The following is a 25,732-nucleotide window of genomic DNA, read 5'->3' as shown; positions in this document are numbered from 1 at the left end:
ATTGATGAAATCTACTTGGTCTGTTCATCGCTTTGCTAATTAGAAATGGGTTTGTCAAGACCGCTTCCTAATGTACTTGTCTCTGTATTTTTCAACAACAGAGAAAGAAGCACGGTTATGACTGGTTTAGGGAGCACTTCCATCAATATCCTGGGCCATGAGGAAACTGGGTATAGTGAAGAAGCAGGTCAAGTTCAATTCAGTAAAGTGCTTCGTCGGATCAATGCTTGTGGATAACTATTATTTTCCAGCTGGATTTCTTGCTTCGTTGGTGCAGTCTTTGTTTCACAGTTTTGGCTAGAAGATATACGAACATGATCTTAGAAACTGAGTACAAGAAAAACTTCACATTAGACACCTGCAAACTTCTTTTCTGGAATTTGATATTTCTGCAATCCTTTAATTACCCCTTCCTTTTCAGTCACTTATGTTGATACCACTACGAAAGCCATGGATGGTTTTGGTTTGAATGAAGAGGATGCTGGCCCAACCAATGTTACTATGAGTGCACTGTCTTCCTGTTAGTTGTTATCCTGATTATTATGAAGTCTTGCAAAAAATCTCTTGGCTTTTAAAGCTTATCAATTTACTGGTACTCTTTCTACAAACTACTTGAAGGCTGACTGAGGTCGAATGCTTTACTGTGTTCGAAAGGTCTATATTATGCTGTCATGTTGGTCTTTTCTTAGCTGATATTCGTTGGTATCTCTTATCTGTTCCTTGAGATAAATTTTTGAATGGCCTGAGTGGTACAAATGAAGTTTATAAGAAATTATCTCTTATTCCACGTACAAATTTGTTTCACAGCTGTAGTCTGCGTCTGCTTCTTTTCAAGAGATGTCAATGTATACCATTTACTGTTGGAAACAGGACCTCTGTCCATTGGTTTAACATATCTGCAAAGATGGAACCATCGTTTGTGACTTGTCAAAGATTCTCCATTTCAATTTGTAATTCATTTTGTAACTTGTAAACCAAACTTTTTTTTTTCTTCTGTGACTAACTTTGTGGATTTAATTTGTAGGATAATCAAATTGATATCGTCCTAACTGATGACTGTATGCCTGAAATGACCGGCTAAGATTCTAAAGATGGTCAAAGTAATATTACTTCGGGAGTTTTGCCATTAAAATTTGGAATTACTCTTTCTTTAACTTTCAGTTTCATTATTTTTTTCAACTTTCAGTCTGATTCTTTTTCCTTATTCTAAATGTCCGGAACGTAAATGCCTGAAATCCAGTGCGTGGCTATAATGTCGTCTGAGAACGAGCTTCACAGGAATGATAGCTATAGAAGACCTACAACTTCAACAGCAAAAGCCACTACCAAGAGAGATGTGCACCTAAATATATTACTAGAAAATGTAGGTAAGAGGCAGATCATAACTCCCCTCTCCTTTTGCAGTGCTATTGAGGTGTGAGAAGAGTCGCAGGCTGAAAAAGATTAACCACCAAAGTCCAAATCATATATATATATATATAAGATCTCCCTTTGCGCCTAGTCATTGGCATAAAGGGTACACGATGGCTGTCTCTTGCCCGATGCCGTTGGTTAGGTGTTTGGGAGGACGTCGCAAACTTACTTAAAATCAAATAATAGCATAATTCATGAGATTCTCTTGGCCGGCTTCAGGCCAACAACATGCAATATATTAACATTTCTTCCTGCCAGTGATCCTTTGAGGGCTCACAAGTAAGGGAAAGTGAGACATGGATATGTCATGAGAAGCATGCCTTTATCGGACGTCCTTCTTGAAACAGCAAAGAATGCAACACGCTTATGATTAGATTAGGATACACTTTCAACAAGTTCTCGTCCATGGAATGTCTTGCTTGCTGGCCTTGAGGAAGTTGGGCATAATGAGAGACATTCGAGTACTTCTATCAGATTTTGCAAAGAAAGGTCAAGGCTCAATTCAGTTGCAATGCTTTTCTATTGAGTCCTGCACATCTAGCAGCTCCAAGCAAGGAAAGCACATCCACGGCGTCATTCTAAGAACTAGATTTGACATAGATGCCTTTGTTTGCACCTCTTTAATAAAGATGTACACAAAATCTGGACCTCAACTTGTTTCAAGGCTTGTGTTTTTCCAATTACTTGGTGTCGGGAAGATATCTCTCCACGGCGTTCATGGAATTGGACTAACTGCTATATCTTTTCTGTTTTCATCCTTGCCTGATTTAGCTATTAAGCTGGATTAGGTAGATTACTTTCAATTACAAAATACAACTAATGCCTGTCAGTGCACGAAGATCGAAGAAGAAAGCTAATCAGAAAACGATATAGTCGTTTTCCTTGTTATTGATTTATATGATAGATTATGCTTTTGACATTTAAGAGGCATTTCATGTCTTATTTATATCAACTAAGGAGGCATATTCTCCATACTATTTTCTCATCACAACAAGTTTCTGTAAAGATATAAACGCAACTAGGAGATATCAGCATATGAATCTTGAATCACCACTCGAGTAACGAGAGGAATACGGACCACGTGCTTCCCATCCATCCAAGTGAGGCTACCAAAGGAGAAGTCACCTTGTATCTCATGAGCTGGCGAGAAAGTGACTCTGAAAGTTAAGGACTTAACCTTCTCATTGAAGTTCAGCGTCTGAGGCTCCACTGAAACCCTCACACCGTAAGGAGCTTCAACCATGACTGTATAAGTGGAACGAACAGGACCAACATTTGTAACTGTTCTCTCCACAGTGGTAGTTTTCTTGAGATTCGAAATTGTGATAGAAGGAAGATTGAGGTCAAAAACGGAGCCCCTTTCTCTACATGGCATTGCTTTACCAGTGAAGCGGCTAATTACAGGACTGCTATATCCTACAGAGCAGAGGAACTCAGCGTAGTCTGTGACACCCATGTCATAAACGAGGCCAGGGCGTGCTGCCCTGTTGGGGTTGATGTGGCCGCCTCCAAAGTCAAATGGATCAGCGATCTTCTGAGGTCCTCCTTCTGCTATGATGGGTTCGCCATATATGGTGGTTACTGAGGCTGCAGTGCAGAGACAAGTTCATTCGTGAGATTGAGTAGTAAGCATAACAAATCCAGCTATATATGTGTACAGAGGAAGACATCGTAGTTTAGAGGTAATTGAATATACCTGTAGTGACAATGGCAGACTTTATGGCTGCAGGACTCCAGTGGGGATGCCAGGACTTCAGCAATGCTGCTACTGCAGAGACATGAGGACATGCCATGGATGTTCCAGACATGAAGACAAAAGCATTCAAGTCTCGCCCTGCTGCTAAGATATTGACTCCAGGAGCAGCTACATCAGGCTGAAGTAATAAAGTTAGAATCTGCTTGTGTGACGATTAAAGGCCACACAAATTTATTGAGAAAAAGGATACTGGGGAAAGGAAATAAGGGGTATTATATTAATAGTTCTACATAATATCGCACCTTCAAGACATCGAGTGACAGGGAACTGGGGCCCCTTGAAGAGAAGTAGGCAACCTTTGGAGAGGCCACTTTTCCTACAGTATCACGTGTATGGCTGATCTTTGCTATTGGCAACCTGCAAATTAACGGTGGGCACTCATTCATCAATTGCAGGCATTTATAATCTGGAAGCGTTTACATATCGGTGAAAAACGCCGATTTGGGTATGGCGCTAATACCAACATTGACAAACGCCATTTACAGCTAAATTTGAGCAACCTTAACGCTTAGCTTTCCATTCACAAAAAACTTATGTCAGAGTAAGTTGGTAGAACATAAATGCGAATTAGAAGTTTCCCTGTGGAGGGGGAGAAAGGAAAATATTGACCCTGTGGCCTGGATGTAGGCGAGGATTTCAGTGCCAATCTCGTAATCCACTAGAACATACGGCGAAAGAGGGGAAGGACCCAAGAGATTGATCGTGTGCATCGCGAAGATGATGCCAACTCCTCCAGCTGCACGTACGGTGGATGCTGCAGTGCTGTATTGTGTCCTTGGGTCTTTTTCGCCTGCAAAACATAGGACTACTTTCCCTGCTACTTGTGTGGGATTCAGTGACCCTTCATCGCAACTAGAGATGCAAAAGGAGACGAGCAAAATAAGTAATTACAAAAGATTTACCAAGAAGAACCACATTCTCAAATGGGTATCTCAAATTCTATGGTTTTCATTCGCTAAAAGTTTAGTAGAATGAAAATTATGATGGGGATGCAGATGGGTTTCATGTAGGGGTGAAACCACAAATTCTTGTAAAGGGGCACTAATTACAAAATTTTTAGAAGGTGCTAATATGTAAATAAATAATTTTCTTAAAATATTAATATGAAAATATGTTTTTTTTTTCATGGATCTGGGTGGGCAAACACGCACTCGCCACACCTGCCCCTATTCCTGGTTTCATGTAAAGCCATCAAAAGCCCGGCCCATTGAAATTGTTTCCTTTGAAAGAAAAAATTAACTTGAAAAAGGAAAGGAGAAGCCCTTTCTCACATCCAAAGCTGGCTTGAAAACAAACCCAGGGAAATAAATTAATCTTACCTCACGCTAGCACTAGAATAGAACAAGCTTTCGAATCCATCACCTTCTTTTCCAAAGTTATTAATTGATTGGCCCTGCACCACATAAAAGAATCAACCAGTATCATATAACAAATATAAAACCACTAACTAAGGCACTAAGCGTGGTGGCAATTGGCAAGATCAGCTAGTGCATCTTACAAGTACAATTATGAACAGCTGCACTTTGTTCATTTAATATACTGTTATTGTCACATGAATATGCTCTAAAAAATTAGGATAGATTCAGGAAACATGTGTCATAGAGTATCCAGTATGTCATGCATCTGCTCCATTTTTTTCGATTCATAGGACTTCTTGCCAAACAGCTGCCTTTAGAGAGCCTTTGGGTATTAAGAACAATATGAGTGTTTTATGACTCCATCTTAAGATTTGGGTAGATTGATAAGATACTTATTCTTGTGTTTCATGAATCTATTCCCATTTTAAAGTATATTTGTGAAACATTCACACTCTATTCCTAATGCTAAATCTATTCCTAATGCTAAATAGCCCCTAAAGACCAGCTACTGCTGCCATGCTAATTACAAGCGTTTGTTAGTCATGAGAAATTAGCGCTCCGAGATAAAATGCTTAGTGACGCGTTGTAAACATTGTACTTTTTTCTTTTCAAATGCCTAAATTAACTATCAATATTTGTTCGTTTATGCTTGGGTCATTATGCAATAAAATTTTCAGTCCAGGAAAAACGTATCTGTTTCCAAATATTTTTCTCGAGGAGAGACTGCCACCATCATAACTTACTATAAGCGTGCGGTTGTTGCCCAGAGTTATTGTAGTCGGGAAGGAGCGATCGATGGTGCTTGCGGCTACTGTAATGATCCATGGTGCTCCATTAGTGACCTTCTGCGGGAAAGGACCGGCATTGCCGCCGGAGCAAACAACCGTGATCCCTCTAGCCACTGCATGGAAGGCACCGATGGACGGAGCGTTCTGGTTGTCCAAGTAGCCAGGCTGAGGAGGTTGGTTCTTGCCGACAGAGACGGAAATGACGTCAACGCCGTCGCGGATTGCGCTGTCGAAGGCTGCCAACATGTCGGCCGCATCGCAGCCGGCTGAACCCCAGCAGGCCTTGTAGATGGCCAAGCGAGCTCGAGGAGCGCCCCCTCTGGCCAGCCCCAATCCTAAGCCGCCGAAGCTTGCATTGCGCACAAAGGAGCCGGCTGCAGTTGAGGCCGTGTGCGTCCCGTGCCCATTTGCATCCCTTGGAGATAGGTACTCTCTCTTACTTTCAAGCGACGGTGGCACAAACCCAAGTTGGGCAATGATTCCCTTGGCAAAGAACCGGGCCCCAAGTATCTTGTTGTTGCAGTTTGAAGTGCTGAAGAGCTCTCCTTCCTCGCATCTTCCTCTCCATTTTGATGGAACGGCACCTAATCCTTCATCATTGAAGCTTTGCGACTCTGGCCAGATCCCTAATTAAGCGGTTGGCATAACCAGATCAGTCCTGAACTGACACTAAGGGTGCAATTGTATCAAAATGTGGATTTCAGCTTCTACCCCCAACGTGAATTTCAAATCCATACTTTAGTATAAACGTGAACTTCGGTGGTTTGATCTGAAAACCATAGATTTCATGTCTGCAGTGATCTGAGATCCGACGGATCTCATATAAATCAAATGCAACCTAAGATGCTTACAAATGTGGAGGTGAGATGAGTTCACTAGCACAGGTCAAGATTGAGGTTATAAATGGGTCTGAATTGATTTGAGATTTTTTTCACTCTTGATGTATTGAATTTAATTCAATATTGAACTGTAAAGGGCAATGCATTTCTCTTTGGATAAGCTACTAAGCGAGAGGATTATCCTACTGCTCGGATGAGAGCGGAAGCCCCGACTCCCCCTTCTTAGATAGTGCCAAGCAGTAAGAACACTATCTTTATAGCACTTTGTTACGGGCATAACTTCGCAGATTTAGTGCTGAATTTTTTTTGGCTTACCGCTGTCTATGATTCCGATGATCACGCCATCACCATGGTTGGCTTCTGAGAGTAGAGAGTTTGGGTTGCCTGGATCAAGCCCCAAATAATCCCAGCTTCTTGTCGTGTGTAGCTCGTGGGTTTCGCTAGGTATCACGTGAACAACTTCGGGAAGCTCTGCAAAATTGCAATTCATTAATAAGAATCCGTGTACTTTATCAGAACTTCCCTTCTGCTTATACGTAAAGGAAGGCAAATGGAACATAAATAGTTACTAGTAGAACAACTGGCAATATCAGTACATGCTTTAGTAACAGTGAATAATTAATTCTTTGTGACAATAGGTGTGATCACTAGTTGATATAGATGTTGTAGAATATTCTTCACTAGAAGCTAATATTCTAAAGTTTCAGTCAAATTTCCACGGCAACATATTTTTACTCACCTGAAATAAGTTTGGCTTGTGATTCAGTGAGCCTCACAGCAAAACCAGAAAACCCGTGCTTGTAACTATACAGAATTGAACCCAAAGCTGCTTCCTTGCTGCAAATTGAGCGATGGCCGTTTTTGAAGTTTCACCATATTGAGTCTATCGACTAATGAAAGGCAAAAGAAGAAAAAAGATAATGCTAATGTGTGCGTATATATATACCTTCCAAAAATTTTAGTCAATATGTCATGGTGTGAGCTCGTGACCACTTCTGGATCTTCATGCTGCCTTTCTCCCAAATACACAATGTACACCTGCATTAGTCAAAGAAGAAGAAGAAAAAGATTCCAGATCAATCTGAATAAATCACATTAATTGGATTTACACTTGGATGAAATAACTTATCTGTCTCTCTCTCTCTCTCCTCCCCCCACACCCACACCCACACACACACACACACACACACACACATATATATATATATATATATAAAGGTTCAAGCACTCACTCTGCTGCTTTCATGAGCCCGCACAGTATTTGTTCCCAAACAAAGAAGCAAGAGTATGACACAGAGACGTAGCCTTGTTATCAAGCTCCAAGACCACGTGGAATCCATGTCCTGGTGTACCAGGATGAGGAAGAAGAGCTTGTTAATTGGCAGGAGAGAACGGAGACCCTCTATTTATACTGAAAACATACGGCGAAACCGCATTGAAGGTTGGCTCCTGAACGTTGTTTTGGGGCCATGTATTTGTCATGGCGTCCTTGTAGTGGGTCCTGAGTGTGAATTTTTTCTATTCCATTTTTCCATGGATGTTGGAAAAATAATCTCATTTTGTGGATCGTATGTGTGAAGCCGCGTTTGATCTTCCAGGCAAACGAAGAAATTCGTTTCGCGGATGTTCAAGAGGACAGCGACCCTCGGCTCTCTCTGTTGATATCCTCTTAAAACAGCCTTGAATGTTCTCTCCCGAGTCCCGAACATGGCGTAGGGGCACCTTTCATTCGCAAGCTTCCACACGGTAATGTGTTTTCCCCCTATCATGATAGTGGCCCTGCTTTTGATGACGCATGCAGTTAAGGAATCTTCAAGAGAAAAACAACAAGAAAAGGTTGTTGAGCAATATTCATGACCAAAAAAAACTTATCTTGTATCTTCTCTTTTTCCTTTATTTTTTTTCAACCTTTTATCCTGAAAAAATCATTCAACGGTTAAGATATTTTTCTTACAAGTCATCCACCTAAAGGTCATGTACCTATCACTATATATATATATATATATATATATATATATATATATATATATATATATACTCTGTCAATTGTATGTGAATAATGTATTAAAACGGTACCCTGTTGGAAACTTATTCAATTTATCACATCTTCCATTTTCAACGATTTCCACTCCCTTTTTATATTCTACCTTACCCATGTCATTAATATATTCGAAACATTATGAATTCATAGTTTTATAAATTCCTACATGACATCTGAAATTCAATATTTGTCCTTCGTTCCTAAAAATCACTTCATCAAAAATCATGATTTTTGTGTGTTCCCGTATGCAAATTAGAGTTACATAACTATTTTTTTAAAAGAAATCTTTAATCTTAAAAGATGGAGCAAAACCAGATACACACATATATATATATATATAAAATAAAAAGTGACGGAGAAACAAAATTTAGAAATGTATGTACGAAAGATTTTTCAATTTTTCCAAAAAACCTGGTCACCTATAACTTGGAAAAAAAAATCTGACGCAAAGGGCACACTTGAATAGTCTGCTCTTGTCTCGTGCATGCATTCCCACGGCTTTATGCCCATCTAAATCAACTCAACTCAGCTCGAGTTCACCCCTACCTCCCCACCGCACGCTCCCCTCTCTCCACACACACACACACACATATATATATATATATATATATATATATATCAACCCAATGTGTACTAGGCTTAGATATTGATTCAAAATACTAGGTAGTCGAAATTCAGCTGCAAATATAAAAAAACGAGTTGTTTTAAGACTTGGAAAAATGATGAGAGATAAAGAAAGAGAAAGAAAAAGGGAACAAAAATGTTTCTTTTAACGAAAACATTTGTTTTCTTTTTTGAGGCATTTTGAACTCTTGAAAAAACTGTCTGCCTTTTATATTTGCAAATTAATTTTCATCATTTGATTTCCTTAGATTCGGCTTTTCATCAATGTTTGGTATATGTAGGTTTAGCAGTTGCCTATTTTCCTATATATATATATATATATATATATATATATATATTGTATGTGTATAATGTATTAAAACAGTACCCTTTTGGAAACTTATTCAATTTATCACATCTTCCATTTTCAACGATTTCCACTCCCTTTTTATATTCTACCTTACTCATGTCACAAATATATTCGAAACATTATAAATTCATAGTTTTATAAATTCCTACATGACATCTGAAATTCAATATTTGTCCTTTGTTCCTAAAAATCACTTAGTCAAAAATCATGATTTTTGTTTCCATTTTTATGTGTTCTTATATGCAAACTAGAATCATATACCTATTTTTTTTAAATAAATCTTTAATCTTAAAAGATTGAGCAAAACCAGCTATACACACACACACACATATATATATATAAAGAAACAAAATTTGGAAATATATTTCCGAAAGACTTAAAATTTTCCTAAAAGCCTGGTTTCCTATAACTCGGGAAAAAAAAATCTGACGCAAAGGGCACACTTGAATGGCCTGCTTCATGTCCCATGCATGCATTCCCACGGCTTTAAGCCCATCTAACTCAAGTCCCTGCCATAAAGCAACGTGAAAGAAGGGGTACAAGATATATGGTGCGCTGCTCCGGCTATTTATTGCCAAAATCTTCTTTTCCTCTACTTTTAAGCATAAATATAAGTAATGGGAGTTGAAAATCTGTTGTGGCCCCTTAGTTGACGTGCTAATCAAGGCACCAACACTGACTTAGGGATGCTAACTATATATTGCATCAGCAATGATATCCGTTTGCTATAGTTTAATTAAAATTTCATTTGGCAAATCCTGCTTTGTTTTGGCAGCAATTATTAGTTATGACAAGACATAATGAGAATAAGGGCAATTCTATATCCACCACAAAATCAGTCAATCTGCTAAGATCCAAAAGAATATCTAAATATGTGGGAAAGGTGATAATCATACATTTTAGAAAAATTACAAAAAGGTGCCTGATATTCCGGAAAATATATAACGACTCTTAACAGTTAACAACTAAGTGTTCAGCTTTTTGAGAAAGATACTCAAAAAGCCACGGTAGGAAACATTAATCTAGGATATAAGAAGACAAAATACCTTTCCGTAAGAACCATTCCTCCTTGGGTCGATGAAAGATGTTTTTCTCTTCATGAAAGTATATCAAATTGTTACCAAGCGGCTCTTTAAGAGTTTCTATCGAAAGTTAAACACCAGTTTAACTTTTAAATATCGAGTGTGATTTGCTGTTTGCCTAAACATTAGGTGAACTTTTTGTGATTTTTCTACTTACTAAGCATGGCAGGCGTCGAATTTCCAATATACTGTAAGTTAAAAAGGTTAAAGAAGCGAAGAAACATGAAATTTAACAATACGCAGCAAGTAAACCTAATTATTATTACAAAAATCAACTTATGTTGATAGTCCTAATTGTTAATTTACTATCGGGTTTTAAAATAGATAAAGTTAATCCATAGAAATGGTAGACTTAGTTAAAAATGAAAAAACGTTTGGTGTCTTCTTAATAATATTATGAGAAATTTAGACATGACGTTTTTAATTTAATTATTGTTGCCAATAATTTTAGAATATTTGCTTTTGAAAATTTCTAGCTTAAAACTATAGCCCCTTTGAGCAGGATTAACTGTTGCCGGAGGCAATCTCCTAACCTTATATAGGTCAGCACTCAGCTAAATTACAAAAACTTTACCCCTAAAACTTTATTGCTAAAGTAATTTTTATGCACTCTAGCGTCCTAGATATGATGCTGGGAGAGTTAATCATTTTTTAATTTAATAATATTTTTTTAATAACCAAATTAAAATTTAAGAGCTTTTATGTTATCGAAGTTTTGATGGTAGAAAACATCAATATTTTTCATGAGAACAACTTGATTTAAAACATGGTTTATGTTAAATTAGTGTTTATATGCGAAAGCCGGTCGATGATATCACGAGAGGAAGTAAATACACCGAATGTGACTTGCACATCAATCACGTCCGAAGTGCACATCAATTACCTCCGAGGACCCTACCCCGCCGACTTGACTCGACTAATTACTTGTGTTCACCCACGCAAACCCCAACGTCAGCAACACGGGCTGCCTTACAGGAGGACGGAGCAGTGAGGCTAGCTTTTCACAAGCATGGCTTATTATACAATGAACTCGTGGACATAGGCTTTTCACAATATATATATATATAAATATATATATATATATATATATATATATATATATTTATTTATTTATTGTTTACAATAATTAATCTAATCAAGTGTGTAATATTAGTAAAAAAATTGCTTCTTCATCTTGAATGGAAAATTCTTCACATATGTAATGAGAAGAGGATTTAGCTGCGTTTAGAGGCAAATTACCTTCCTTTAGACCATTCGGCTGGAGCCCCAGTAATGGAATCTTTCTTTTTAAGGTTTCCTTAGTTAAATCCTTTATCATGGTGAGTTTTACAATTTTTCGGGCTTTCTTCTTAGTTTCTAAATGCAATCACATGTTTGATTTACTTAAACATTTAAATCTTTTATGATCTATTTTTAAATATTTTGTTACTTTTCAGTAATTGGTATGTTGATGAACGTGGTAGAGTGTAAGTACTTTCTGTTTTTTGAAGAGTTTCTCATGTTTAATGGAACAGGAATGTTCCTTAATATATTTTGGGCATTTTGAATGTGTATTTTGCATAATTATGCAAATAAGGACGCATCTGTTGTTCTTCATTTATTGGTCTAGATGTGAGACAGACTGACGAGCGTAACGTCTGCTGTGGAACACCACCAGGTTGAATATATATATATATATATTAGGACTACTGTTATACGCATTATTATAAGTTATTATAAACTGCACTCTTTGGCCATACCTTTTTTGTGTTTTATCCTTCTTCGATCTGGGCATTAAGCGGGATTGGTAGATTCCTCTCAATTACAATGTATAAATAATGTCTGCCATCACATAAAGCTAAAAGAGTAATGGCAATAAGGCTATAAGTAAACAACATAATCGTTTTCCTTGTTACTGATTCATATCATACATTATTCCTTTGACATTCAAGTGGCATTTGATGTCTTATTTACTTCAATTAAGAATGCACATTCACCTTCCCGCAGTATTCCTTTGACATTCAAGTGGCATTTGATGTCTTATTTACTTCAATTAAGAATGCACATTCACCTTCCCGCAGCAAGAAGGTTGTGTGAAGATACAGTCGTAACTCGTAACTACGAGATGTTAGCATATGAATCCTGAATCACCAGTCGAGTAACAAAAGGAATCCGGACCACATGCTTCCCATCCATCCAGGTGAGGCTACCAAATGAGAAATCACCCTGTATCTCATGAACTGGTGAGAAAGTAACTGTGAAAGTTAAAGACTTAACCTTCTCATTGAAGTTCAGCATTTGAGGCTCCACTGAGACCTTCACACCAGAGGGAGCTTCAACCTTGACTTTGTAAATGGAACAAACGGGACCAACATTTGTAACTGTTCTCGCCACAGTGGTAGTTTTCTTAAGATTAGAAATCGTTATGGAAGGAAGGTTGAGGTCAGAAACAAAGCCCTTTGATCCACATGATGCTGCCTTAGCAGTCACGCGGGTAATTGTAGAACTGCTATATCCTAGAGAGCAGAGGAACTGAAGGTAGTCTGCAACACCCATATCATAAACCAAACCAGGGTTTGCTGCTCTGTTGGGCTGAACATGGCCTCCTCCAAAGTCAAATGGATCAGCAATCTTCTGAGGGCCTCCTTCTGCTGTGATGGGTTCACCATATCTGTTTGTTACTGAGGCTGCGGTGGAAAGACATGTCCATTAGTAAGACTAAGTAGTCAAAACAAAGGAAGATATCTGTGGTTTGGACAAGGTCGATCCATGTGAGGAGAACATACCCGTAGTGACTATGGCAGATTTTATGGCTGCAGGACTCCAGCGGGGATTCTGTGACTTGAGCAATGCTGCTACTGCAGAGACATGGGGGCATGCCATGGACGTTCCAGATTCGAAGAGAAAAGGGGTCAAGCCTCGCCCTGCTGCTAAGATATTGACTCCTGGAGCGGCTACGTCAGGCTGCAGTAGTGAAGTTAGATTCAACTTGCTTTGCGATTGAAGAGTGAAGACCATATGCTTGAGCCCCCCAAAAAAAAACAGAGAGAAGAAGGGAAAACAACTGTTGTAGATGCTAATACCTTTAAGACATCAAGTGATAGGGAATTAGGGCCTCTTGAAGAGAAGTAGGCAACCTTTGGAGAGACCACTTTTCCAATGGTATCACTTGTAAGGCTGATCTTGGCTGTTGGCAATCTGCAATAAATTGTGGGCACTCATTCCTCAGTTGTGGGCACTAGTTTGAAAGGGTTTGCATTTCAGTAAACCAACATAATGCACCTGTGGCAGAGGCAGAGCCAGAAATTTCTGGGTAGGTGGCACATGTAAACGAGAAACATTGTCCTAAGGTATCAATATAAAAAGTAAGTATTTTTTGTCATTTCGTATGGGCAATTGCCCATACTGCCTCTGCCACGGTGTAGAAAGAAAAATAACATTAACCTTGTGGCCCTGATGTAGGCGAGGATTTCAGTTCCCATCTCGTAATCCACTTGAACGGATGAGATGGGAGAGAAAGGAAACTGGAGAGTGATTGTGTGCATTGCGAAGATGATACCAGCTCCTCTTGCTTCATATACGGTGAATAGTGCTGTGGAGTATTGAAAATTTGGGTCATTTGCACCCGTGAAGCATAGGACTATCTTCCCTTCTGCTAGTGTGGAATTGAGAGTTCCTGCATCACAGCTGAGAGAAGAGAAAGCAGAAGATCAAAATTAAGAAGGATTTCCTAGAAGAACCAGTTTCTACAATTAAAATATCAGATTCTGTGGTTTTCGCTCGTTCAAAATTTTGTACAAGTGAAGATTACAATGGTGATCCAGATGGGTCTTTCGTGTAAAAATTATCCGTAAGTGTATGCTTTCGTCATTACATGTGAAAATTATGTTTCCAACGGCTCCAGATCCAAGATGTAACCAGTTTAGAGAATGATCAAATATAATCTCTCTCGGTCAAACCCAACTTAGTAAATCCAAATCTGATACAAAGTGGTGCAGATTTTATTGTGGTAATGATTATGGATGCGAAATATTAACGGATCAGTGTGACATTGATTAAATGTCCGGCTAAGGTTGCACCCTTGACCTCACTCATTATATGTGACTTCTCAGAAATTGGCTCGCTGCTATCCTAATCTCCCTTTTAATTTATTGGAGGATGATCTTACTGTGCATAGGAAATTTATGCTTATATAGATTTTTTGTAACAAGAAATCCTAGTATAGTTAATAGAAAATGCTCCCTGGCGAAAGAAGAGGGAAAAGCAGTTTGTATGAAACATGAAGAAAAAATAATATGTTTAAAAAAATGGACTTACGTTCAAAGGCTTGCGCAAATCCACGGAAATAAATTTATATTCACCTATTGCTAGAGATGGTACTGTTGCTGGCGATATCACCAGCATACACTAAGCTTTTGAATCGATAATCCTCTTCCCCGTAGTAAATTGATTGCCCCTGCATGCCACGTAAAAACAATCGATCAGCATCTCTATCACGCACACACACACACTATATATTTACACCACAGCAAGATAATCTAATATATCACATAGAGCTTCGACCGACATTGTGGTTTCTTTTCAAATGCCAGATTAATTTTTTGAATAGACTGTCATACACGATAATCAATGGCGGTGTTGCCTAAAAAAATACTTGTTTCTTTATGTGCTTATTTATTTATTCGTTTATGCGTTCAGTTTTCCACTAGTACTCCAGGAGAAACGAATCCTTTTCCAAATATTTTTTGTCAAGGAGAGATCCGCACTAACAGTTACTGTAGATTCTTCTATGTTTTAATTCAGGACTTACAATAAGCGTGCGGTTGTTGCCCAGGGTGACGGCAGTAGGAAAGGCGCGATCAATGGTGCTTGCAGCCACCGTTATGACCCAAGGTGCTCCATTAGTGACTTTCTGGGGGAAAGGGCCGGCATTGCCGCCGGAGCACACAACCGTAATCCCCCTAGCCACTGCATGGAATGCACCGATCGACAAGACGTTCTCTAAGTAGCGTGGCTGAGGTGGTTCGTTTATGCCCACAGAGGCGGAGATGATGTCGACGCCGTCGCGTATTGCAGTGTCGAAGGCTGCCAACATGTCGGCCGCATCACAGGTGCCTGGATCCCAGCAGGCCTTGTAGATGGCTAAGTGAGATCGCGGCGCACCCCCTCTGGCCAGCCCCAGACCTAAGCCACTGAAGTTTGCATGCCGCACAAAGGAGCCGGCCGCAGTTGAGGCCGTGTGCGTCCCGTGCCCGTTTGCATCTCTTGGAGATAGGTATTCTGTGGTCCTTGGCAGACCCCCGTTTGGGCAATGATTCCTTTGGCGAAATACTGGGCACCAACTATCTTCTTGTTACAATTTGAAGAGTTGAAGAGCTCTCCTTCCTGGCATGTGCCTCTCCATGTGGCTGGAATTGGACCTAATCCTTCATCATTGAAGCTTGGGGACTCCGGCCAAATTCCTAAATGTTTGCCATATCAGAATCAATCAGGATTCATAAAACTAACAAGTTATTGCAAACTTTTCAGGCGCATGAGATGAGCTCAACTCAGCTGCTAGCTCCTGTAAGATTGGTATTCAGATTTCCAGGCATCCAGCGGCTGGTGATCGTACTTAACCATCTTTGGTGCACAGGATATATGGCTCCGGAACACCAAGAAAGTAGTGAAGCTCGATTCCCATCACTGATCCTGATGAATATTTGGCTTACCTGTGTCTATAACACCAATGATCACGCCATCCCCATAGTTGGCCGTGGAGAGGAGAGTGCTGGAGGAGCCGGGAAGGAGCCCAAGATAATCCCAGCTTCTTGTTGTTTGCACCTTGTAGTTTTGGCTGGGTATCACGTGAATAACTTCGGGAAGCTCTGTAACATTCACAATTCGTTAATGTGAAGTCATCATGTCATACTTTTTAAGAACTTCCCTTCGATTGACCTAACCAGCTTCGTCGATTGACTAAATAAAAAGAGTTGTAGGTAAAGGGAAGCACAGTGCACAAGTTTGTAATTAAAGCAACATAAATATTTATTAGTAAATTATAAACTAAGTTCCGTATATTTAGTGACAGTAACTTGATAATGAATTCTTTGTGCAATGATATATCTCTTATGACATTATATGCATTAATGATGAGTGAAAAATGCAATTGTGTTATTTAATTAAACTGTTGATGTATTAAGGAGCCCTTCAGATTTTCCAAGTGAGTAAGAAGTTAACTGAGTTTGGTGATGAAGCTATATCGCCGAACACCATGTTGTTGCGCTTCTTCCAAATCTGTCACTAACAACTAATAAGTCACGATCCCTAGGTGAATTGTCAAAGCTGGGAAGAAGAGTGTGAATGGATAAAAAAGAATCAGCATGCGAATAGAAGGGGGGTCGAGTACTAGAAGCTATGATAAGAATGGCCAAACAAATAAAACGATATGACAAAAGAAATGGCAGAAAATGAAAAGGTGAGAGCGAGAGTTTGTAATCGAACAAAAGAGGACTCACTGGTTAGCTAGGTGAAGGCCAAGGCATTGAAGATGGCCCAAGGTATTAATATGACTTGCAAGAAAAGCCAATAAAAACAATGACATAAGGAGAAGGATCGATAAGAAAGTCAAACAACAAAATGATAAAAAAAAAAACAAAATAGTAGAGGAGTGATGAAAGAGTTAGAAGGGGTGATAGGCTACTAAGGGGTTCCCGAGGGGAGAAGGAAGGCGAGGTAAAAGAAGAAAGGGAGGACATCAATAATGCACGACCAAAGATAAAGAAGGTGACGGGCATGAGGATATGTACGACCATGCAAATAAAGGGAAATCCAAAGCAATCAAATGCCATAACCAGGAGGACCGCAAAGCTAGATTGCTACGACAAAGGTCAGAAATCCTAGCACCTCCAAAGTGTTGAGGGCGAGCAACAACTCCCCATCGAACAAGGCAGTTTGAAGGGTGGTTTCCACCTCAAAGGAACCAGCGGACAATGTGATTTACCTTGTAAAAAATGGAAGCAGGAGGCTTGTAGAGGGCAAGAGCATGCATAGAGATGAAGGCCACACAATGTGTAGCCAAAATGATCTTGCCAAAAAGGGAAAACAGCTTGCTCTACTAACTTTGAAGACGGGCCAGCATGCACTACTTAATGGAGTTTCAAAAAGAGGGCGGTGCAGTGGAGGGAGAGATAAGAAAACCACGATAATCAAAAGGAATACTAAAAGACTTGCAGCCAAAGCAGACTTCAGCAAAAAAAAGCAGTAGCCAGATCAGCGTGAAAAACAAAAAACTAATATTTGGCAGTGTTGATGGAAAGGCCATTGGCGAAGTCAACAACCTGGACAGGAGCCACATCTTGGCAATCTACTGCAGAGAGAAGCAACACCACATATGACGAAGTCAAGCATATGAAGGATAGAGAAATAAAAAGACTAAGCATATGGACATCCTGGATAAAGTTTATCTGAATAGCTGAGTGAAAGGAGGAAAAGACCTCTGCAACAAGGTTGAAAAGAATGAGGGAGAGCAGACAGCCCTAACACAAGCCACGTTGAGGAAAAAGAATTCGCCAAAATACCCATTGAAGGAAATGATGAGCTGGGCATCGGTAACAAGAGCCTAGATCCAACTACGGAAGTTAGGGCCAAGCTTCATACTGTGGAAAATGTGAAAGAGGAAATCTCAATTGATAGAATCAAATGCCTTGGTGATGTTCAACTTGAGGATGAATAAGGGGAAATGAAGAGAGTGGAAAAAGTGGACAAACTCATTAGCAAGGAAAACTGCGTTATGCAACAACAACCAGGGGTGAAGGTTGATTGAAACAGACAGGTTAAGGAGGGCATATGCGGACTAAGGCACAAGGTAAGAAACTTAGCATGATCCTATAGGATGTGCTAAAGATAGAGATAGGTCGAAAATCCCTTGCGTCTATGAGTTGAGACTTAGGATAAAGACACAAACGGCTAAATTAAATTCTCATATGAAAACAAAGTTGGAAGAAAACTCCACCATAAAGTCAAAAATGTCATGTTCGCAAACGTTCCAATAAGTCTTAAAAAATTTCAGGCAGAAACCCATCAAGTCCAGGAGACTTGCTTGCTTTAAGTGCCCAGACTGCAAATCTAATCTCCTTTTACTAGAATGGCTTCCCAAAAGCAATAACAAACATGACAAAGAGAGAAAGAGAAGTAGAAGGTGGTGGATGGTCGCAGCAGGCATAGGGACGAGATAAAGGGAGTGAAAATTACTGGATAAAGCAAGGAGGATATCATCACCTGTGACAACCCAGTCCCTAACAAAGGGGGAAGGGAAGTAGCTTATTTGGGAAGCAGATAGATGGGAAAATCTAGTATTCTGATCTCTCCATGAGAACCAAGAAATCCTAAAACGCTATTGCCAATGGATGGAGTCCCTAAGACGCCACTCGTATGCAAGGTTATGGAGGGACACAATATAGGCGGCCTCCAAATGAGAAAGGGAAGGGGAGGACTGGGGCTGAGAAATCTCACTTTCCCAATCGGCGATGCTAGAAAATTTATCTGTATAAAGAGGGTTACCAAAGGAAACATGCTTCCTAATAACATGAAACTTACGTAGAGCCTAAAAACAGCATACCTACCAACAACATGACTATCTCCCAGCGACGGACGGTAGAAAAAAAAACTCTGGTCATGGAGCCACCGAAGCTCAAAACCGAAGTGAGGCAAAGGGTGAATGTGGAGATTTTGAGACAAATTAGCCAAAAGGAGTGCATGGTCAGGTAGATGCCTGAGACCCACTAAAGAAGAAATACGGGGGAAAAGAGATTGTAGGTCCGTGGCAAAAATATTTGGTTCAACCTATGAAACAACATAGGTGAGAGAGATATTCAAATTTGCGATAGTTGTTTGTATGTTAAAAATAAAAATAAAACTGTCATTGAAACTACTATAAACCACTGTTGGATTATAAACTATCACTAATGCTCTTGTAGCAATTGCTTTGTAGTGACAGATTTTTTTATTTTTGGTTATCCAAGATTATTCATTATCCAGCAAATTTGAACTCCCCTAAAAGATTGGAATTGTCTAAACCGGCATATATGAATCAATTAAATGGTTCAAACTAAAACTGCCTTTTGCTTCTTTTTCCTTTCTATTTCAATCCCCCTAAAAAATGAGGAGGAGAAAAGGAAAAAAGAAAGAAAGAATGGAACCATGAACAACGGTCTCATGCATAGTTGCAAACTCATCGATCTGAGTTAGAAGTTACTTGATCGGTTAGGATCATCCATTTACTAGGTCACGAGTCAAGAACTGCTAAGTTAGCTGGAATCATCAATTAATTGCATATTATTTTTTGTCGCATATTGATGAATACTAAAGTTTAGTATCTTTTGAATTGTAAAATATCACAAAGTTTATTAAATATACACAAATATTCATACTACATGTTATTCAGTTAAATCGATGAAAAAATTATGCATAAAGTCCCAACAAACATACTTCCTTCATTTGTTTATTTAAGAATATACTATAAAATTTTATGACCTAACCCAACTGAGTTATGAAGTCAACTGGCCGGTGATCGGGTCATCACCCGAGGGTCTACGTCATGGGTTTGCAAATTGCTATGATCCCTCGTTCGTCACAGCGCTGGTGAAATATCACCCTCTCCATATTGCCATGTAAATAGGTTCTTACTGTTCTTTATTCTTGATTGAGCTGTTCTCTTTCATGTTAGACATTCGTTTGATTCTTTCATTCTTTTTTTTTTTTTGTTCTTGTATGGACGGGTCTCTCCTTTTGAAGGGAATGGTTGGAGTTGTGTGACATAGCTGAATAGAAAACAGAAATTCATCCCTCAGGGCCTCAATCATGTTGTTCCTTGCTGCTTCACACTCAGAGCAAAAAGGCCAACCTCCTGCGTTTGAGCAGGGGTTCCGGCAGTGACCAGGCTTTCGGACAGGATCTTGGCGACCAGTTTTCTCAAGGTCGTGAATGGTTTCCTTGAGTGAAACTGAAGTGACCACAAAAAGTGTCGACACGGACCAAGTTTCCTGATTATCGCGCATGTGGTGCAGCCACTAATCTTGAGAGCACCCACCTAATCTGTGGCCACGAAAATCTAAAGTCCAGCGTATACTCATGGTATGCATCACCGAGTAATTTTAATCCTAAGCATTGATGTCCAGTTTTTTGAACAATGGATGCCATCAAGGCCTCTATCACCTGAGGAGAATAGTACATCACATAGTTGCGCTTCCATTAAGAGGAGGAACGTTAAGGGTCAAGAATTCCATTTGTTTTTGGTGTACATGTCGCAAGAGAGTCTCACTAATAAATGAGATGTTGGAGAACGTTCCTCAGTATAAACTGTAATAATTTTCGTAAGGTTAGTCTAATTTTCATTGCAGAATACATGTACCTGCAATAAGTTTAGCCTGTGATTCAGTAAGCTTTGCGGCAAAACCAGAAAAACCGTGCTTGTAACTGTATATGATTGAACCCAAGGCTGCCTCCTTGCTGCAAATCAAGAGAAGGGTATGATTTTGAAGTTTCATCATAACAACTACAAAACAAAAGTTGAGGAAAAGTACAAAGAAAAAATGTTCTTGGATGTTTGAAGATGGTATACCTTCCGAGAGTTCTAGTTAGTATGTCATGGTGTGAGCTCGTGACCACCTCGGGATCTTCGTTCTGCTTCTCTGCCAAATATACAATGTAAACCTGCATTACTCAAAGAAGGAAAAACAAACCAAGAAAAATTAAGCCATCAAAGCATCATGAATGAATTACAGTTTCAGATTTATACATGTTTGCAGAAATTTCATGTATATATATATATATATATAACTCACGCTGCTGCTTTCAGCCTCTACATGTATTTGTAAACAAAGAAGCGGAATCACGCAAAGACATAGGCTTGTTATCAGGCTCCAACACGAAGTGGAAGCCATGCTTCGGTGTTCTAGACAAACCAAACAGATTCCCTCTATTTATATAAGAGTACGTGCGTAAACCACTTTGGTATGTTCACTCACAAACATTGTTAAGGGGCTGGCCCCTTCACCTGACGCAATCTCCTTCTACCGGGCCCAGATTGGTGTGAACCAAATCCATTTTCTGTCTTATCTTTCGACATTTTTTTCATGATTTGGTGAGAGGTCGAAACCATCCGTTTTCTTTTGACTCTAGGGTCCAAGTTTGCTTCGAGACCACGGTGAAGAGCGGGACACCCGTCACCTAGAGTGTTATTCAAATGTTGTTTGCAGTACATTATTAAGTTTCCGTGTTATCTTTCATTTGCAGTACATTAGTAAGTTTCCGTGTTATCTTTCATCAGTAGAGTTTGTGTGCAAGGAAAGTTGAGACCCTCTTTATGTCGAGAGTGTATATGTAAACCGTGGTGAACGTTCTCTTGGAACGCTGTTGAGGAACCTTTCATTTGCCAGTCTGCTTGAATGTTCAAATTACTGGTTATTACGATCTAGGAATTATTTTTGCAAAAGAAACCTACACCGTGGGATAGAATCACCGAGCGCTAATCAGCCTTTTAATAGAACAGGCAGGAAAGAAACGACCATAGTGGAACCTTTATGCCAGCAAGCAGCAGAAGAAAAACAAGGGGAACTAGAATCTATGTACCAAAATTAATAATGCTTTTCCATTGCTATCATCAAATTGGCAATCATTTTTTCTCGCACCTACATCAGCTTCAGTCATTTTTTCTCGCACCTACATCAGCTTTTGAAGATTAATGGCGGTCCTCTTTCTTGTGCTTCACATACTTTATTCACCACCTTTCGTTATTGAATATGATCACCTTGAAATTCCATCCTTGACTATGAAAATGCACAGGCTGAAATAATCTATTGCCTATATGCAGTACATTTCCCAAAGGAACAATATAAAAAAATTGCCACCAAATAATTTACATGTTGCACATTGCGGACGCTAGTAAACGAGCTCGACATTTTAAATTTCACCGCTTGGAACATATATATAATAACACCTAGTGGGTTTAGTTGTTCTACAAACACAAACCTTTCGTCTGCCATGAAAGCAAACTTCCTGCATTTTGAGAGCCTGTGGCTTCTTATGGCATTGATTATAAAGGAATGGTTAGAGCTACATCAACTACTTGCTTATGAAAAGGACCAAGATTTGTTTTATTGAGAATAAATTCCTAAATCATCATTGTGCATGAATAGGACAAGATAAAATTTATTTGGAAACTAAAAGGGGGAGGATGTGACGAGTACCGTTGCAGTACAGCTGCAGGATGTGCGCTTTAGTTGTATGAGCTGAATCTTTGTTATGTTAAACCTTTGTGAATTGACATTTGTTTTTATAGGTACCAACTCACATTAATAAATAGAAGCTGACAGAGATTAGAAATAGACTTATTAAGAAGTGAAGTTGCTTCTATGAAACAATGCAGCATGTCTTTTTTAACAAACTAATTTCTGTAAGTCAGACAGCAAAATGTTCTTTTTAAAATGATCATGATTAATATAGTGAATATAGCTGATGCATAAAAGGAACTCGTTTACGTCAATTTCTGGGTTCTTAATTATAAAAATCACTATCACATGGTTAGTCTCTGCAATACAGCCCTGAGTTTCAAATGAAGAGCCATTGAGCGGTAAAGTTGTTTTCTGGTTTTAATCTGATCAAGAGTATGACTTAGATGCATGAAACCATGGGTTAGTCGCCCCACACAAGGATTATAATACTTCCTTCTCTCTGGCCGTCTCATTTTTTATCTTTCATCAGTAGAGTTTGTTTGCAAGAGAAAGTCATCTCAAACCCATTCATCCATTGCGCCCTCCGTGTGAACCAATGTTTTGGGGTTCTGGACAAATGAACATGACCTTGTTTGGCAGGAGGAGAATCTTTGAGACCCTCTTTATGTGGAGAGTGTATATGTAAACCGTGGTGAACGTTCTCTTGGAACACTGTTGCGGGACCTTTCATTTGCCAGTCTGCTCTGAATGTTCAAATTACTGGTTATAGTAATTATTTTTTCAAAAGAAACCTACACCGTCGGATAGAATCACTGCTCGCTAATCAGCCTTTTAATAGAACAGGCAGCAAAGAAACGATAATAGTGGAACCTTTGTGCCAGCAAGCAGCAGAAGAAAAATAACAGTAACTAGAATCTATGTACCAAAATTAATAACGCTTTTCCATCGCTATCATCAACTTGGCAATCATTTTTTTCTCGCACCTACATCAGCTTTTGAAGATTAATGGTGGTCCTCTTTCTTGTGCTTCACATACTTTATTCACCACCCTTTCGTTATTGAATATGATCACCTTGAAATCCCATCCTTGACTATGAAAATACACAGGCTGAAATAATCTATTGCCTATATGCAGTACATTTCCAAAAGGAACAATATAAAAAACTGCCACCAAATAATTTTTACATGTTGCACATTGGGGATGCTAGTAAACGAGCTCGACATTTATAATTTCGCCACTTGGAACGTATATATAATAACACCTAGTGGGTTTAGTTGTTCTACAAACACAAACCTTTCATCTGCCATGGAAGCAAACTTCCTGCATTTTGAGACCCTGTGGCTTCTTATAGCATTGATTATAAAGGAATGATTGCAGCTACACCAACTACTTGCTTATTAAAAGGACGAAGATTTGTTTTATTGAGAATAACTTCCTAAATCATCATTGTGCATGAATAGGACATGATAAAATTTATTTGGAAGCTTAAAAGGGGGAGGATGTGACTGGAGTACCGTTGCAGTACCACTTGCAGGATGTGCGTTTTAGTTGTATGAGCCGAAACTGGCAAATGCTTCATAAGATTGTGCATTGCAGTGGTTATTCCCCAGTTATACATGCAAACGGCCAAGCGCTGGAGACCAACAAGGTGTTTCTATTTGGCTAGTTAGGGACTCAAACGAACTGACTAGATCGGTACAATAAAATGGGTCTTTACTGCCGTGAGAAAAACATCGCAAAACATCGGTAAAGGTTTGACTGAAAGTTTTTTATGAACATCAATCAATGTAGTGTCCTTAATACTTTTAAGGACGTTTCCATTTTCTTTTTGTAGTGGATCTTCCCATCCATATCGTCATCCCCTTTACCATAGTTGGCAAACCCATGACTGGAACATGAATGGCAGACGACCGGGTCACAGGGTCAGCAAGTTGACTCATCAACTTGGTCGAGTTTTAAGATAACCATAATGTAAATTACAATAGCTGAATCGGGCTAGTCAAACTAAGTCAGGGGTGAGTTGGGGCGAGTCAAACCAATCAGGATTCAGGGTCAAGCTGGGCCAACCATGACTCGTGGCCAGGTTTTGTAGCGATCCAAGTTGACTCAGGCGACTCTTCACCCAACCCAGCAAGTTTGCCAACTATGCCCTTTACTGTCCATCCGTTTCATATATAATATCGTTGACAATTTTGCTTCTTTTTTTTTTTTTCTCCTAAATAAAGTTGGCAGGTGAACTACATGCGGCTGTTTCATTAGAATAGACATTGCTTGTTGTATATACTTGTCTTTTAAATGATACCACATAGTGGAAACATATGACTGACCAATAGAAAATTTTTACTCCTTGCATCTCTTGAATCTTACACTCAGGCCTGATTCTGTTGATTTAAAATCATTATTGACTAGATCGACCATGTGTATTGTACATGCATGGTATGACTCGATCAAAACAACTAGGGACTGTGAGACATGATTTTTTTTTGTGAATGGAAGCCAGGGGCCCATGTCGAATCAGAAATTGCAAAATGATTGAGTTCCATTAAATGAGTTAATATATCAAATAAAAGCTTCTCTCTGGTTTACCTTCAGTCTTGCCTTTGCCATCGGTCCCTTGGTTGATATCAAGATGAGATTTGTTGAACTGTTGAAGGACCTTTGTTAATTCTTCGAGGGTACCCATCTTTACTTTTTCCCTCATTATACTGAATTTTTGTATGGACAATATGCTTGTCCTTCTCTTGGTAAATTGGGTTTAAAAAAACCAACTTGGCGTTGCCACAGTTGTCATGCTGATGCAGATAACATTCGAAAAGGTCACATGAACTGCTTCGTGTTACTTGCTAAGAAACATGAATTTTTTACATGATGACTCGGAGACTTGCATTAGTGTGTTTAATCTAGATTTGTTGAGCACAAAATAGCAGCAAAGTGATTAAGAATTTTAATCTGCAGAGTTTTCGTAAAAGATAATATATCAATTTCAAAATTTTCCATTGTGCTTTTACAGATCTTAATCGATAAACAGTTCCTTATTTTTCTTGCTTCCTGCTGAGTAATGCCTCTATAATGTTCACTTATACCTGTCAGTGCGACTCTTCTCTATGATGTTCATTTTGTTAGCTTTTACAAGTAGGCTCCGGAACTTGAAAACGTTCAACCTCTGGTCTCTGAGAGAGAGATGTAAATAAAATGAGATATTATTGTTTGTCACTTTCCATATATCAAAATGCATATGAATTTTGTGGATGGAACATCGTTGTTTGTTTTGGTTGCAGATGAATGAGCTC

At 39.1% G+C, this 25,732-nt stretch overlaps 2 protein-coding genes and 1 pseudogene across 2 annotated transcripts in view; all 3 read right to left on the bottom strand.

Moving 5' to 3' along the window:
- LOC116262712 (subtilisin-like protease SBT3.9) overlaps positions 1-25,732 on the bottom strand; it is a 79,653-nt gene that overhangs the window by 33,824 nt on the left and 20,097 nt on the right. The window lies entirely within an intron of this gene.
- On the bottom strand, positions 2,268-7,526 carry LOC116262717 (subtilisin-like protease SBT3.9). The gene is made up of 10 exons (XM_031642204.2): positions 7,387-7,526; positions 7,101-7,192; positions 6,894-6,991; positions 6,470-6,625; positions 5,271-5,941; positions 4,489-4,562; positions 3,779-4,021; positions 3,412-3,526; positions 3,110-3,287; positions 2,268-3,000 (listed from the first exon to the last, which is right to left on the bottom strand). Exons 1-10 carry the CDS (start codon positions 7,492-7,494, stop codon positions 2,432-2,434), a joined length of 2,304 nt encoding a protein of 767 aa, XP_031498064.1. The 5' UTR covers positions 7,495-7,526; the 3' UTR covers positions 2,268-2,431.
- On the bottom strand, positions 12,348-25,557 carry LOC116262628 (subtilisin-like protease SBT3.9; annotated as a pseudogene).

The sequence above is a fragment of the Nymphaea colorata genome, chromosome 10, assembly GCF_008831285.2.
Source record: "Nymphaea colorata isolate Beijing-Zhang1983 chromosome 10, ASM883128v2, whole genome shotgun sequence".
In the NCBI taxonomy this organism is placed as follows: domain Eukaryota; kingdom Viridiplantae; phylum Streptophyta; class Magnoliopsida; order Nymphaeales; family Nymphaeaceae; genus Nymphaea; species Nymphaea colorata.
Note: the sequence above shows the minus strand (reverse complement) of the source record. Positions and strands in the feature narration are given on the sequence as shown.

Coding starts and splice junctions, on each gene's coding strand:
- LOC116262717 (XM_031642204.2), bottom strand. CDS start 7,494: ATGGATTCCACGTGGTCTTGGAGCTTGATAACAAGGCTACGTCTCTGT. Junction 7,193..7,386: donor GGGCTCATGAAAGCAGCAGA/GTGAGTGCTTGA, acceptor TGACTAATGCAG/GTGTACATTGTGTATTTGGG. Junction 6,992..7,100: donor TTGACTAAAATTTTTGGAAG/GTATATATATAC, acceptor CTCAATTTGCAG/CAAGGAAGCAGCTTTGGGTT.